Source organism: Aedes albopictus, chromosome 3 (assembly GCF_035046485.1).
Source record: "Aedes albopictus strain Foshan chromosome 3, AalbF5, whole genome shotgun sequence".
NCBI lineage: Eukaryota > Metazoa > Arthropoda > Insecta > Diptera > Culicidae > Aedes > Aedes albopictus.
In genome coordinates, this window is record NC_085138.1 from 81647863 (window position 1) to 81663831 (window position 15969).

Genomic DNA, 15969 nt, shown 5'->3' on the forward strand with positions numbered 1-15969 from the left:
GTCAACCGATTCGCGGTGAACCATTTCGCGGTTTGAACCATTTCGCGGTTTTCTGTTTCGCGGTCTATACATTTTCGCGGTTTACCATTTCGCGGTTTACCATTTGGCGGTATACCGTTTCGCGGTATTAATCGATTCCTAATTTTAGTTTATCTCTTAAGCACATTCACACAATGTGAGCAAGTCTTTCAAGATACGCGTGCACGCCAACGCGTACACATGCATACATACAATTATTAAATAATTCATTGTTTTGCTAGTTCCATGAATTGTTCTTTCTAGTACTACATACATAAACAGACGCTCATACATATATGTATACTTACACGGTTGTACGCCATTTCCCGGAAAATCAATTCCCGGAAACCTATTTTCCAAAAGACGTTTCCCCGAAAATAATGCCATACTATTTTTTTTAATCTGCCGTATGTGTTGTACATAAAATGGTAGATTATTGTATTTAAATAATACAAATTTGGCAGCATTGAGATTCAAAGAATATTCTTTGATTGGAAAAAATGCTAAATCATTTGTTGTATAATAGGGTCTGGGACCATTTGTGTGGGGGGCCTATTTTGGGCACTTGCTGCTATAATTCAGTGAATGTTGAACCAATTGACTTGAATTTTCGAAATCAAGTCAATTTGGTTTCAAATTGACTGAGTTATAACAGCAAGTGCCCAAAATAGCCCCCCTGCCCAAATGGTCCCAGGTCCCAGGCCCTGCATAGGCAGGTCGCAATTTTTGCATTGAAGAAAATTTTCACAAATAGTAAATTTCTCCTTCTTTTTACATAGGCTGTTCTTTCGAGTTATCTTTTAAAATAGTTTTCGGCATCAACCTGCCAATGTTTTCATCTAATAATTGCCCTTCTTTTAAACATAGGCTGTTCTTTCTAGTTACACTGTAAGGATAGTTGTTGGCATTCAACTAGTAATATCATCATAGGATATGTTCCCTTCTTCTATTAATATGTCGTTCTTTTGAGTTTATTTTTAAGCTGCTAACTTTTTCATCGAATATTTTTCCTTCTTTTAAACATTTCTGGTTTAGACTGAGACAAGACAAGATAATTCGCATTACGAAAAGATCCTGGGCCGATCGGGAATCGAACCCAGTACTCTCGGTAAAGTCTTGTTGAATACCCGCGCGTTAACTACTTTGGCTATATGGGCCAGCACAGGCATAGACGCACGCACAAATGTACTTACCATTAACTAATAGTTCACGCTTCTTAGTATCATGAACTGTTCTTTACAAACTCACACACAATGGACTTATCCACCGATGAAACGAATTCATCGCGGTCCGAGAATTTTGACACTAGAGCGGGGCCGTTCCAATCAGAATTGGACGATTCTGATTGGAACAGACCCCGCTCTAGTGTCAAAATTCTCGGACCGCGATGAATTTGGTTCATCGGTGGATAAGTCCATCTTCTAATAGTTCACCCTTCTTATTTTCATGAACTGTTCTTTCGAGTCAGAGTTCGAGAAAGGCCGAAACACGTGAGGCTGAAATCACAAATGTTTGGATACATAAGGCTGAATCTCGAAAATATCAAAAGTCTGTAGTTGAAAATTGAAATAGTGATACGGCTAGTTTTCAATTGGTGTCGTTAATACAAAAGCAGTCGCTTACAAAACCGCTCTTGCAGTACTACGCTCATGAGCATAATATCATTCGATTTTTATACGCAGTATACAGTGGTTCCCAGGTGACACATAGTCGTGATAGTATGTCTCAAAAGAATAGACTATGCTAAAAATAATGAAAAATCTCTTACGAGAATATTTTCAACGACGTATACATTCTAGAATGTTCATCATTTTCTATCTTCAGTCTTTTGTTATTGCAACCTTAAGTAATGCTTACATTGTTACAGCCTTATGTGCATTCAGCACTTCGAGAGCCAGCCTTAAGCTATCAGTACACACTTTGCCAAGTGTGCTGATTTTTCCACACGCATAAAGCAGCACTCAAATATCCACTTTATATTTTAGGTGTTAAGTCGATGTTGAAACTGATGTTTGCCTGTTGCTTAATGTTTCCGTTCTTTTGCATACATGCACAGATGCACAAACAAATTCGGGTCGCTCATAAACCATTTAGACATATTGGAAGAGGGAGGTCTGGTCAAAGTCCACGCTCCATACAATTTTCGAAATTTTGTATGGTCAAAAGATTACAAGAGAGAGAAGGGGGATCTGAGTTGTTCAAATTTTGGTCTTCGTGGTTTATAAACGACCCCTTACACACAATGATCTAATAGTTCACCCTTCTTAGTTCCATGAGCAGTTTTTTTTTTCGAATTTGTACAAACCGCGAAATGGCTGACCGCGAAACGGTGCAGACCGCAAAGTGGTCCACCGCGAAACGGTATAGACCGCCAAACGGCATACCGCGAAATGGGATCATCCGCGAAATGTCATACCGCGAAATGGCACACCGCGAAATAGGTTACCGCGAAGTGGTTTACCGCGAAATGTTATACAATCGAAGAAGTATATTTAATCAGAAAAATGTAATTTTGCAAAAAAGAGTACAATTCGGTCCATTTTACCAAAAGAATAGTACGCCCAATTATTAGCTGAAAAAGAGTACATGTACTCTAAAAAGAGTACGTCTGGTAACTCTATTGTAAATGCTCACTGATTGTTAATTGACCGTGGTCAAAACCGGTGAACTCTTCAAGGTAAGAACGACGAAAGAAGTGACGATGGCTGCAAAAGATCACCACAATGTGGTGACCAATTTCCAGGTGGCTGTGTGCGGTGACATCCAGGATATGTTTCACCAGATCATAATAAGGGAACAAAACCGGCTCTCTCAGTGCTTTCTGTGGTGTGACGTTGCGGCATTTGGGTCTACATGTTCGCCCGTGTCAACCCAATTTGCAACTAAATTCAATCGCAGCAGAATTTTCTGAGCAATATCCACGAGCTACGGTTGCTATTAACCTTTGCGTCACTAACGTATTTTGCGCACTCAAAATTTGATGTTCATTTAGCACTATTTTCTTCAATTTTTACCCGATTTTGATGAAAATTTGACTGAACAATGAAAATTACTACCGTTTCATAAAATGCATCGGTTGGACAAGTTGGATGACCGGTTCCGGATTTATACGGAAACCCAGTGGGGTACGTCGGTTGGCCAAATAAGACCGGCTTCAAACATTTTGTTCTACAACAACGTTTTGGTTATTTTTTTTTCAATTTGTGGCTTATCCTCGGTAGATCGATCATAGTAGAACCTAGATAAGGCCTTGAATCTTTTAACGAAGCGTGTTTTCACGAATTGAAATCAATTTTGAAAATTGGGACGGAAATCGGTAAACGCCTAAATGTATGCATTGTCTTGTATTTTCATGTAGTTAGAATTGTTATGTCCAATATTTGTTTATAAAAATTTCTAATGCAACTCAAAAAGAGAACTCAATATACGTAACACATAATAATATGTTGAAGTACAGTTACAACAAAAAAAAATACGCAGTTTATGATTTGATTGCTAAACTCACAGCGTGCAAAAAATCTATCAAAGTTACCCAGTTTTACGATACCTCGGAATACGGAACACTCCACTATAGTTCCAAATGACCTCAAAGTATTCGAAGATACGAATACTTTGTGATTCAGATGTAAAAACTTATTGATCCATATAAGATCTGTAAAAAACAACGAAAATGTCTTATTTGGCTAATCAACGTACCCCACTGGGTTTCCGTATAAATCCGGAACTGGTCATGCAACTTCAACAACCGGTGCATTCTATGAAATGGTAGTCATTTCTGGTTGTTCTGTCAAAATTTCATGAAAATCGGGTAAAAATTGAAGAAAATAGAGCCAAATGAACATCAAATTTTGAGTGCGCAATGTACGTTAGGGACGCAAAGGTTAACAAGCGCCACTACGTGAACGACTGCCTGCACAGCTTTCAGACGGTCTAGGAAGCTATAGAAGTCATGAATAAGGTGAAACTCGTTTGTTCATGGAAAATATTCGAGCTTCGCAAGTTCCTGTCCAACTCCAGAGTCTGGTAGAGGGCTGAGAGCAGGGAATCGGTTTTGGGGATGAAATGGATGACCAGTGTGAACTGTTTCACGTACACCGCCAACCTTCATGAAGATCTGGAATGGATTCTCAACAACAAACGAGAGAGAAATACTTCGGGTCATTATGAAACTGTTAGATTTAGGTCCAGTATCTTTCTTGATCATTCAAGGCAAGGCAACTTTAGCCTCTGAAACAGGTTGGGAAAGTGATGTTGTAGTAGCTCTAGTTTGATCACTGAGACTTTCCATCCTACGTCCAAAACGAAAGGGTTCAACAACGTTCAACTCTACAGCCAAACTGAATCGAAGCGTCCAGAGGAAACCTTTTGGAAAGTAACTCGAGCAGACTGCTTTCTCAAAGATATAGCGTTCCTATAGGATCACCAGATATGCCGCATTGCAGCATGCCTGAATATCCAGGTGTCCAAGTCAAGTCCGATCCCTGTCGATTTGCGACGAGTTTTGGTGGAGCTGGGCTAAGGCGTTAAAGAGTACGTACCGATCATCACTAGCCGGACCAAATAGTTTGCGGAAACGCGAGACCTCAATGTTGGTGGAACGGCGCGTCATCGGAGGATTCGTGGACGTGTAGCAAAGGTTACCTCCAAGAAGGACGAACGAGTACGTTTAAGTGTAGAATTAGCTCATTGTTAAAATACACGTTAATAAAAACAAAAAAAAAACGAACGAGTACATCAAGCGTAAGTACGCTCAGCATCAGGAGTATTCAGAAAGCCCGCGTGAAGCAAGCTCTACTAGACATCGTGGTAAGTGGTGAATCTGTCGATCATAATGGTGGCTCCAGAGAGGAAGCCTATTACTTCATCCAGGTTGATGGGTGTTACGATGAGCCTCCCCACAGATAATTTGATCGATGAGGCAAATGACCATCTAACTATACAGGAAACGATAGCGAACGGTAGCACAATAGAAAATTATAGTGAGATTGTGGCATGCTTTTCGAAACCAGGGTTCCTGATTTCCACTTTGCATCTTCATTCACATTGGAAGCCACACAGTAGCAAACGGCTGTCGCTTTGTTCGTGTGACTGAATCAAAATGAAGCACATGTCGAAAAGAAAAATTGCTCCAGAATGAGAGAGAATGTCGTCGAAAACGTACACCCAAAACAAAATCCTGTGGCTCTTTCTAGTAAGTTCAGGAGTAGTGCACCGTCGTCACTCTTTCGAACCGAAAAACGAAGGCAAATTTATCGCCCCGATAAATCGTAATTGCTTCGAAATTAGCAACAATGTTTTATGTTTGAGTTTCGGTTTCCGTTACCGGACGAAAGAAGTTTCCGTACAGAACGAACAGATTCCTTTTTGGTTCCAACCAGGTAGGTAGGTATGACGACGACAATTACTCTGCAAAAAAATCAACCAGACACGTAACCAAAACTTTAGTCAACTGCACTAGCAGATTGGTACCTACCTAGTGGGAAAGTTTTACCAACCCTCGCTTGCTAGTTAGTTTTATTTGGGGGCACCAGGTGAACGAGAGTCTTTGCATTTCGAATAGTTTTTTTTCTTTTCCGGATTCGCCAACGGGTTTGGATTTTTCGTTTTCTTTTGGCAAGATGAACTTAAATTCGATTTTTCTAGTAGTTGGGAATTTATAGCTTGCATAGTTTGTCGGAGTTGTGCCATCGGTTTCTTTGACAAGGTGATAAATTGTGCATTGAGAAGTGGGAAGAAGTTTCGGAACTCCGAGGTGTGGAAAAATCTTTTTTATTGTCTCTGTTTTAAACTCAATTTTATGGGATTTTACTTTTGAAACTGCGAGATACTTGAGGCAACATTAGCGACAGTGATCTATGCGTTTGGAGGATTTGAGGTAAACTTCTGCAAGGAACATGTTCTTGAGCCGCTTGGTCAAGATTGATTATGTAATTTACATCTCTACAGCTTAGTAGGTGTAGAGATTTGTAAGTAATATTCAAGTATCTGTTGAAATTGCAACTGACATTTTGAATGACAATATAAGCACTAACAAAAGTTGTCATTACTGAGACGAAAAGAGCGGTCAAGACTGCATGAAGCAGAACGATATGCATAAATTTTACAAAACTGTCAATAGAGTGCGAGAAAATCAGCGTGGTCTCTCGCCATGATCAGCGTCAGAGAAGCTAAATTATTGACAAATAAAACCGTGGTAGCAGTTAGCCAACAAATTGGAAATAAAATGCAAGTTTTAAAAATTTTTCTTACAACGCAAACAGGTGATAAATATCCACGAAATTTAATCATCATCATCTATCGTACGGCTGAAATTGATTACACTTTTTTCGCTTCCCTGCCAGCAACTTTCACTGATTTATATTGCTTCCTCGCCGATGCTAGTCACGGATATACCTACCTATGTATCGATTTTGTTCCGACAGTTTTCATCTGGGGATAACCGGAAGGCCACCCGCCGCCAATCAACTCCGCAGAGAGGAAGGACGAACAAAAAAATCAACCAACCAGCCAACCAGTATATCATGGGATGGCGATGATCAATCACACCGATTTATGATTTATTTTCAATTGTTTCGTGCCGATAATGAGTGGTTGGATGGTCGGACAAGAATCATTACTCGTGTCAGTTTCATTTTCCAATGCCATCAGCCGCGTTGGTACGACAATCGCCAACACGACCAGCAATGGCTTATGATGTAGAAAGAAAAACGATTTGCGATGGGATAATCCTTCCTGCAGCGGGGTTCTTTTCCAATGAGAAATCGAAAGCACTCAAGGGAAAACGATTTACGGCAATAAATCTTGTAATGAGATTTGTTACCCCACTTGTGGATGTACAAGTATCCTGCGGGAAGCAGTTGAGAAAATATTAAAAGGTAAATTCGAAAATGTGCAACTTTAATGCTATTGTTCAACGCAGGGGAAATCAAACTATCCCATTTGAATGTATCTATCAAATGGATGCAAAATAGAGTGGTTCCTAAATTGATCTAATATGGAATTTTAAACTTTATTAACTGGAATTCTTGGTACCATGAATTAATGTTATTGTTACATTATTATAGAGTTTTGATCCTACACAATAACAAAAACGTGAAAGAAAAAACAAAGTGTACCTTACCAAAGGGTTTGCGGAAAAGACCTGATAGTTGATGACGTGGATTTTATTGTTGGAGGAACGGCACGTCATCAGTAGATTCGTGGGCGTGCACAAAACGGACGGACGAGTACGTCAAGCGTATAGAGATAAGTGACATTTCAACACACGAACACTAGCTTGAATTTTTCCATACACAAAAATGCACGCCAATTCAAAGACTATTCAGATTGCATATGTAGTAATATGATCCTTCATATTATCATCCTCTCTAAATATGTCATTCTCGTAATATGATCCTTTGTAAAACCATCATGTCTATTTCTCAAACCACCCATAACGAAACATTATTTCTCTATCATAGTCAGTCATAAATTAAACATTTCAATACACCCTGACACCATAACCTGCATTCCATTCCAACAAAACATCATGACCCGAGAAGAACACAATCAGCATAAAACCTTTCCTTTTCCTTGTTTTCAAACACACTTGAGTGTTACCACATGTTTTCAATAAACCACGATAGGCAGTTTACAAAACAAAGTTAAGCGTTGCGATTCTGTTTTCTTGCACACCATTCTTTACCATCACAGTAGGTTACCACTTAAGCTTTCTCCAAAATAAAGAATATTCTTCAACCGTCATCCAATGAGTTAAGTCGTGTACTTTTCATATCCGAAGTCCGGTACCTATGCCACACATATGAAAATATTACCCAATTGATTTGGGTAAAACGGCCAAATAATGATTAAACTAACAACCGGGGTAAGAGTGCACATATTTTCCCCCAAGTTTCACAACTACATCTACAAAAGAGACACGCATACATTTGAACGTGATTACCACTATGTACGCACATCACCAGGAGTTTTCAGAAAGCCCGCGGTGAAGATAGCTTTGCTAGATATCTTGCAGAGTAGTGAACCTGCCGATCATAATGGTGGCTCCAGAGAGGAACCCTAGGTCGTCATTCGGATTGACGGGTGGGGGGGGATGCTACGATTAGCCTCCCCACTGTACAGATAATTTGGTTGATGAGGTAAACGAGCATCATGCTATACGGCAAACGATAGCAACGATCCCGAAAAATTTAAATACGGAAATGTGGAGCAAACCTAATAACAACTTTAAATCTATTGTTCAACGCAGAGGAAATTAATCTATCCAATTTTAATCATATGATTGCAATATAGAGTGGTCCAAATTTGGTCAAATCTGGAATTTTAAACGTTACGTTCTTGTTATTGTAACATTATTATAGAGATTAAGCCCCTCACAGTAACAAAAAAAATCATGAACGTGTCCACTAACCACAAAACTTAATAAGTTATAAATATCCCATGCGTAGCTTACCCTTACACCTTGTTGTTTATTTGATTTCAGCGATCCTTCCACCAGAGGAGCTAGTGTTCGATCGATTTGAAGTTGTAGTATACACGTTGCAGAATGATTCAAACGAAAGTTACAGGCTATTTGTGTAGTAGTGTGCGTGTTAGAAAAATGTCAAATCGCAATCCATCGTGGCCGACAGTGTCAGGCACGGTTCTAACCTGGGTGCTGTGGACTGAATCAAAACGGTTGTTACTATACCTCCGTTGACCGCTGTCAAAATATCTCCATCGAACTGTCACGACTCTCACAGCTACTGTACTTATGTTTTTCCAACCGACAGAAAAAGTATTGTTACCAGATATTTTTAAACCATTTGAAACAAGTAAATGAATCAGATACAAACACAACACAGATATAAAGAATACAGAGAAACCATTTTATAAGATAGAAGACGATCAAGAGAAATAGGTGGACATTGACGAGTGAGAAGTGATTTAGTGAAATAGTGGGTGATTTAGTGAGTAGAGTGGAGGCGTATCGACGTGAAGTACTAGAATACCATACCGTAAGTTGAATTTCAGACACAAACCACAAGATAGACAGCTTAAATGAGTAATTTTTCATAGGACTTTTCCCGACATGCACAGACAACAGTACAGGCTAAAAGTTTATGGACAGTGACGAATAATTTTTTGTAAGTGCAGGTTTTTGAATTTTTTTTCTTTCCTCTATGTTATCAACACTTTTATGTTCAATGTTTTATGTTCAATGTACCCCTTTTCAAATACATATTCAGATCCCCTGATGAAGATCCAAACCGGGATCGAAACGTTGGAGCAAAAATAATTGTTTCATGAGCCAACATACAAGACTGCAAGCCAGAAAGAAATTACCGCTGAAACAAGTAAAACTAGGCATGACGAAATAGACTTAATCAAGAAGAACGCTATGAAAAGTATAAAAAAATGTTTTGTACCTTATTTAGCTGAGTTTGCCACGACTATACATCAAAATTTCCACCGGGAATTAAAATTCATAAGCATTGAACACGAGCACAAAATGGGAGTCGTTGGGGATTAATCATGTTTACCTTTTTCAAACGGTGTCACGACGGCGTGTTTGACAACTGCGCCAAGAGAGTTGGTGGCAAGATAATTGAAGGCTCGTGCATGTTTTCAAGTTGGGTGCCGGTGGTGTGTTTGTGTGCGTTGGGTAGCTTGAAAAATAAAACCGTTCCTATCCTATCCACAGTACTCAGGTTCTAACAATAGATGACAGCATGTTCGTGAAAAAGACATCGGTTAGAAGCTTTGATGAATTTTCTCTAAGAGTTTCTGTTTGTCTGTATAAGTGCACCATCTTCATCGATCTTGGACGATGTTCCTCCAGTTTCCCCGAACGTAGAGTTTCCAGATCTTCTCCAACCGCGTATAGCCTGCGCGTTTGCGGCCGCCCAAGTCGCTGCTCTCTTAGGTATGCGTAAACTGAGAAGACTATGTAAGAACATTTCCGACAACTATTGCAATTTTTTACTGCTTAGATTTCAATGCAATAAATTTCGTCATTCTCTGACTTCGCTATCGATTTCGCTGCCTCTCTCTATTGGCGCTTTTTTAGCAATTCACTTGATTTTGTGTCAGATTTCGCCCACTGTCACAATGTTTACCATGTCTCCCATTGTTCTCGGACTACCAGCTGTTCACCCAACAAAATCAGCTGCACGCAAAACTCGATGTACACAGCGCAACGAGTAACTTTCACGCAGTGACAGAAAAGAAATTTTTGTAACACTGGTTCAGCACATTTTTGTATTGTTATCCGATGTTTACGTTCTTCCTGATTGTCCTCTTGCTACCAGCTGCCTATGTTGCCATAACAAAACCAGCTGTTCACGCCTGGATCAGGGATGGATGGCAAAAAACTATTGGTATGTATTTATGCTGGTAATACAGGACTTATATAATTCGGATTATTTGTAAATAGAGCTTACCATATTTAGGGGTGCTGTACAAGTGAGCAGTTTATTTTTAAATGGTTCTTTTCACTCTTGGTTACATATGTGTAATCGAAATGTGCAACCACAAACTATTAAAACACATAAGTAAAGAAAGTTATAATGTGTCTACATTTATATACAAATCACAAACAGTATTTTTTTTTTGAAATAGCATCTCCGAGTCCATTCTAAGTCACATCGATTAGAAACATCAGCACCGAATAGCTAACGTTGATCATACTGACAAACGCAGTCATGGAAATTTCGCACAAACCCAAGCACTTCATCTTGACCCCGTGCCGAGTATTGATCCACGTGATCATCAGCGTACTTATCAGGGAACTGTATTTCGAATGATGCCTGCGGTCATACGGTATTTTCGAGCAAAGCTCAAAAATAAGAAGTCCAATAGAATCAGCCTGCAAATCAGATCGGAAACTGTGAGATTTTGAAATTTCCCATCATCAGTTCGAAGGCTTACGACATCTTGAAACGAACTCACGTAGTTACACCAACTATAGTACTCCAGTAGCAAAACGAATATAGTTATCACAAAGAACGCTGTGATAAGGTTCATTCCGAAATCCCGAAAGATGTAGCACACTGTTCCGATGCTCATGATCGAAAAGTAATGAACCAGGAAAAACGTCCTGGATACTAGCATCTTCAGGATCTTCAAATGTTCCCAATACTCCTGCTGTTGAATGAAGGTTTCCCGAAGTTCTTGGTTCAATCGGTCGTAGATATGCTCTGGGTCTAAGAAAGGCTGATTTGCCATTCTCCGGTAGCGATTTGCTAAGATATTGAATTTTGCTCGCATACCAATGAGCAGAACTCCAACACATGCTATGTTACTGAAATACCCAGGAAAAAAAATCATAGGTATGAGACCTACATAGAAGAAACAAAGCATTCGTGAACCATATTTGCCACCAAAGTTCGAAAGTTGTGGTGGCAATCCATACACGACTTCCATTGCTGGATTTGGAATGGACATCAAAACTGTATCAAAAAGAATCAATCCGTAAAATATCAACAGCATTGTGCGTGCCAATCGATTGAACTTTTCTTTTTCAATCTCGTCATACGCTGTATCTCCAGAGTTTATCCGATGGTTTATGATAAACATACGAAGTTTCCAAATAGGATGTTTGTGAAAAAATAAGATTAGCACTTTGATGCCACTCATGCCCATGCCGCACACCTTTGTTGCCTGTATCACGATCTCGAACACGTCGTTTCGTTTGTTAATCACTGAGTGGGTCAGATGAAACACCATCACAACAACGTGAAAGACAAATATACATAGAATGAACATGCGAATCCTGCTCTGTCTGCTCAATTTAAAATTCCGCTCACTCCGTAACCCTAGTCGAATGATAAGAGAGGGCTCGTAAATACATTATAATATATAAAGATTCTTGGAACCCATGGCTCTGAGATTCACCTGCAAGCAGAAGAAGAAAGTCCAACAACCAAAAGCAATCGCCAAGCCGTCCTTCGTCAGACCAAAGGTGACGCATTTTGGTGAAATTGGATTTCCACCGTTGGCGCAGCCGACGGAACACTAAGCGGAGTACGTAGATGTTGAACATTTTTCGTCATTGGCTATTCTCGAACTGAATTGCAAACTGTCCAGGCCAAGAAAATGTTAATCAATGTCGGTGTTGGCAGGTGATGGGTTCTCGTAAAACTTTCTGCTAATTGCACCTCATGGTGCATCTACCGAACCTCATCATCACTGATAGAGAAGGATTTTATGGTGGATGGAGTGGATAGAGTGGCCCACTTACTTCATACTTTGCCGGGTCGAAATATTTATGGTAATGTAAAAATGACCGGCAGCTGCGAGGATTTGCGAGCATAGCGGACAGTGACGCTTGCACACTATTGTCCTTCTGGCTACTTCAGGAATACGCAGGAGGTGCGCTTTGTGTCTGCTCACCAAGGAGAAGCGGTTCAAACAGCGTCCGTTCTGGCAAAGTGACTTAGTAAGACTCAGCATGACATGCTGTATCGTGTTTTTATATCCTTCGAAAGAAGAATATTGAAGATGTTAACAGTCCAAGGCTTATGCAGTCTCTGCTCTGTGGTCCAATGACCACCCGTATTTATACTACCTTAGGTAGACATAATGAAGCATACCTAGACATTTAGGTACTGTAATGAATAGTATTTTATGTAGGTAGATACCCTATGCACACAACCATTAGGTTAACACTACACGTGTCAGCTATACCTAAGAGATCTTCCCGTTAGGAGTCTTATAAGATTTTCTCCAGGAATGGGGAGCATTGAACATTCTTTAAAGTTACCTATAAGATTTACTTTCTAAAAATTCCTGAAAAGTTCTATATAAATGTTCCTTAAAATTTCTTGCTGATTTCCTAAAGAAATTTTTCAATGAAAATCTGTCAAAATTCCCGTAAAATGGCTGTAATCCAGAGGGAAAAATAAAAAAAAATCTCTTCAAAATCACGAGGAAGTTTTACTAGAAAAAAATGCTAGAAACGGGGCCGTTCGTATACCACGTGGACAGAAAAATCGTGTTTGTTGACCCCCTCCCCCTTCCCGTGGGCAAGCGTAGACTTTTCTTTGAGCCTCTCGTAAAGTCCACGTGGATTTTAGAGGTTTTTTTTTATTTTCAAAACAATTGGGAAAAAGAATTTTGAAAAGTTTTATTTATATTTTATTTATTGTAAACAATGCCTTTAATATAGTTCATAATTTAAAAAAAACAAATTTTCCATAATGTTATACAAACTGTTAACAATATTTTTATTAAAGTGAATTTATTAACTATAGATGTTTGCTTAACTTCAAAAGCTAGACTTCACAAATACTGGCGTGAGTGAGAAACATTACACTCGGTAATCAGTATTTACCATTCATCGGTAATATTTCACAGTGGATTTGCCAAACTCGTAAAATCATTTAAAGAGTTTCAGCAAATTACCGGGTGTACCGAAAAAACTAGGAGTGTGTAATGTCTGAGACATAACCGCAATGTTGACGTAGGACTAATTTTTAACGCATAATAAAGAATTTGGGGCTCACAGATGAAGTAAACGTGTATCTATTCAGCAAAAATAACGGCCAGAGTAAAATCACTATATGCTAAAGACTCGAAATCTGGCGATTGTTGCTGGTAATGATGATTCCCGTATCATGACGATGATGCTGCCGAGCAATGCCTTTAAAGTTGAAGGATTCGTCATTGAAATAATCGTCATCATTGAAAATTCGAAAGCAGTTTTCTCGTACAAAGCTGAAATTTCCGCAGTGAAAATGTATTCACTGTATTGCGGCTGAAGATTGGAGTACAGTGAACTTATTTTCACTGCAGAAATTTCAGTTTTGAATGAGAAAACTGCTTTCGAACTTTCAATGATGACGATTATGTCAATGACGAATCCTTCAACCTTAAAGCGCATTTGACAGGTATCCTACTCGATTGGAATGACATTGACAGTAAATTTGGAATTTCAAATACCAAATATACAGCGGTGTATATTTAGTATAAAAATTAAACTTTATCGATAAACTAAACTATAAAAATTAGAATTAGGGAATCGCGCTACTTGGGCGGTGGCTTCTATATTCGTCTGTTTTCCACTATAACTCAGTCAATCTTGAATCAATTGACACAATTCTTGGAATGCGGTGAGATAGGTATAGTATCTACCCGTGTACAAAATTTCAAGTCAATCGGTTCAAAATTGACCGAGTTACAGTGGAAAACAGACGAAAATAACAGACGAAGAAAACCACCGCCCAAGTAGCGCGATACCCTAGTTGAATTTTTAGAAATAATTGAATAATGCTCCAAATAACTCTTTCGGAAGCTTTGGGGCCCTTAAAAGAACCATTTTGGTATAATTCATTGCCACCCATGCCGCCACCACCGATTGATCCGAAAAGAATCGAGGCTTCATTGGACAGAGGGCGGTGCCACCCGCTTGCTCATCCGTTGAAGCGGATCTTTTTTGGGATCTTGCTGCTGCTGCCACCGACAATCCATGAAAGAATCGAGGCCCCGGCAAACAAAAAGTGACGCCAATCGAATTTTCGTTTGCCGAGGCGGATTTTTCTTTGGATGTTGCTTCCGCTACTGCCTCCACTGCCGATGGATCCGAAAAGAATCGAGGCTTCATTGGACAGAGGGCGGTGCCACCCGCTTGCTCATCCGTTGAAGCGGATCTTTTTTGGGATCTTGCTGCCGCTCGGTGCTGTCCGTCCGCTGCTGTGTGTGCCAGTGTTGCCACATTCAAATCTGTATTTTGCCTTTCAAAAATCTTTTTAATCTGTATCACCATTTTTTGCCAAAAATCTGTATGAAATCTGTAATATTTCGTGGAAAATCTGTTTGAAATTCTGTAAGTTTCTGAAAAATCAGTATATTCTGTATAATTTCCAAAAATCTGTAATATTGGTATACAGAATTCTGTATGAAAAGCTGCGAGAAAATCTGCATGATTACAGAAAAATCTGTATATGTGGCATCCCTGGTGTGTGCCGATGAAATGATCGAAATGAGTGTGTGCACCACTTATATAAGTTTCGTCGTGTCGCCTCACAGAACTATGCTTGATTGTGATTGGTTGGGTAAGACTGATCTCGAGCTTTTACTAATTTTCAGCTCCAGCCTCAGTCAAGGTACATCATTCAATTGAGCCCCAGCTAGGAAGCATAAATTTGTGGTGTTGTAGGTTTAAAGCTTTTACCATAGTTGATGACGTCAAACCCGACATCAACCTATCATTCACCTATTTTGATTTTAGCCACCAAACCTAACATAGACCCAATAGTTGATCGATGTTGGTCCAACAGTGGCCCAACATTCGATAAAAATTGACCCGACTTTAACCCGACATTCGACATTTTTTCAGTCTGGCGGAATCCAGAAAGAAATCAGAGGGAACAGCTTTTAGGGTAATTCATGTATTTTGGACAGGCTGAGGACAACGTTGGAAAAATCGTCCCCTAGCTTCCTTAGAAAGAAATTAATTATTTTTCAAAGTCACTAATACGCTTATAATATGATTGTACTTTGCGTTCCTGGTGACAAAAACCTTAACGAAAGCATTTCAAGCTAAGAAAATCACAATTTCCAATCGCCTATTAGAATAGCATTTTGGACACCGAATATATGTTTTGGACACCCTCAGGTATATATAATTTGGACAGGGCAATTATCTCAATGTTAAGCCATGAATACTGGTAAATAATGGAAGTAGCATAAATTAACAAATATTTTATTGCAAATAATCAAATGTCTCCGCTTAACAAGCATCTATTTTGATAACTATTACAGTTTTTGTAAAAATCGAGGAAATATCGCCAGCCCCCAAAATACGCCTCCAAGTATGCAATCGCACAGCATCCCCATGTAGTTCGTCAGATGACCAAAATATATTTACAGTAGAAAACTTGTAATGTATTTTGGACACCACCTATTTTAAGCGTTCTAGATGAATGTTAAGAGATTGGCTGCCTAATGTTTCTTTATTGAACATGTTTCATT

At 39.3% G+C, this 15969-nt stretch overlaps 2 protein-coding genes across 2 annotated transcripts in view; both read right to left on the reverse strand.

The window, feature by feature from the left end:
- LOC109413884 (large ribosomal subunit protein eL13) overlaps window positions 1-15969 on the reverse strand; it is a 258035-nt gene that overhangs the window by 84220 nt on the left and 157846 nt on the right. The gene's annotated exons all lie outside the window — the stretch shown is intronic.
- LOC115270911 (uncharacterized) lies at window positions 10405-12036 on the reverse strand. Its single transcript, XM_062843092.1, has 3 exons — window positions 11893-12036; window positions 10927-11813; window positions 10405-10864 (listed from the first exon to the last, which is right to left on the reverse strand). Exons 1-3 carry the CDS (start codon window positions 11966-11968, stop codon window positions 10634-10636), a joined length of 1194 nt encoding a protein of 397 aa, XP_062699076.1. The 5' UTR covers window positions 11969-12036; the 3' UTR covers window positions 10405-10633.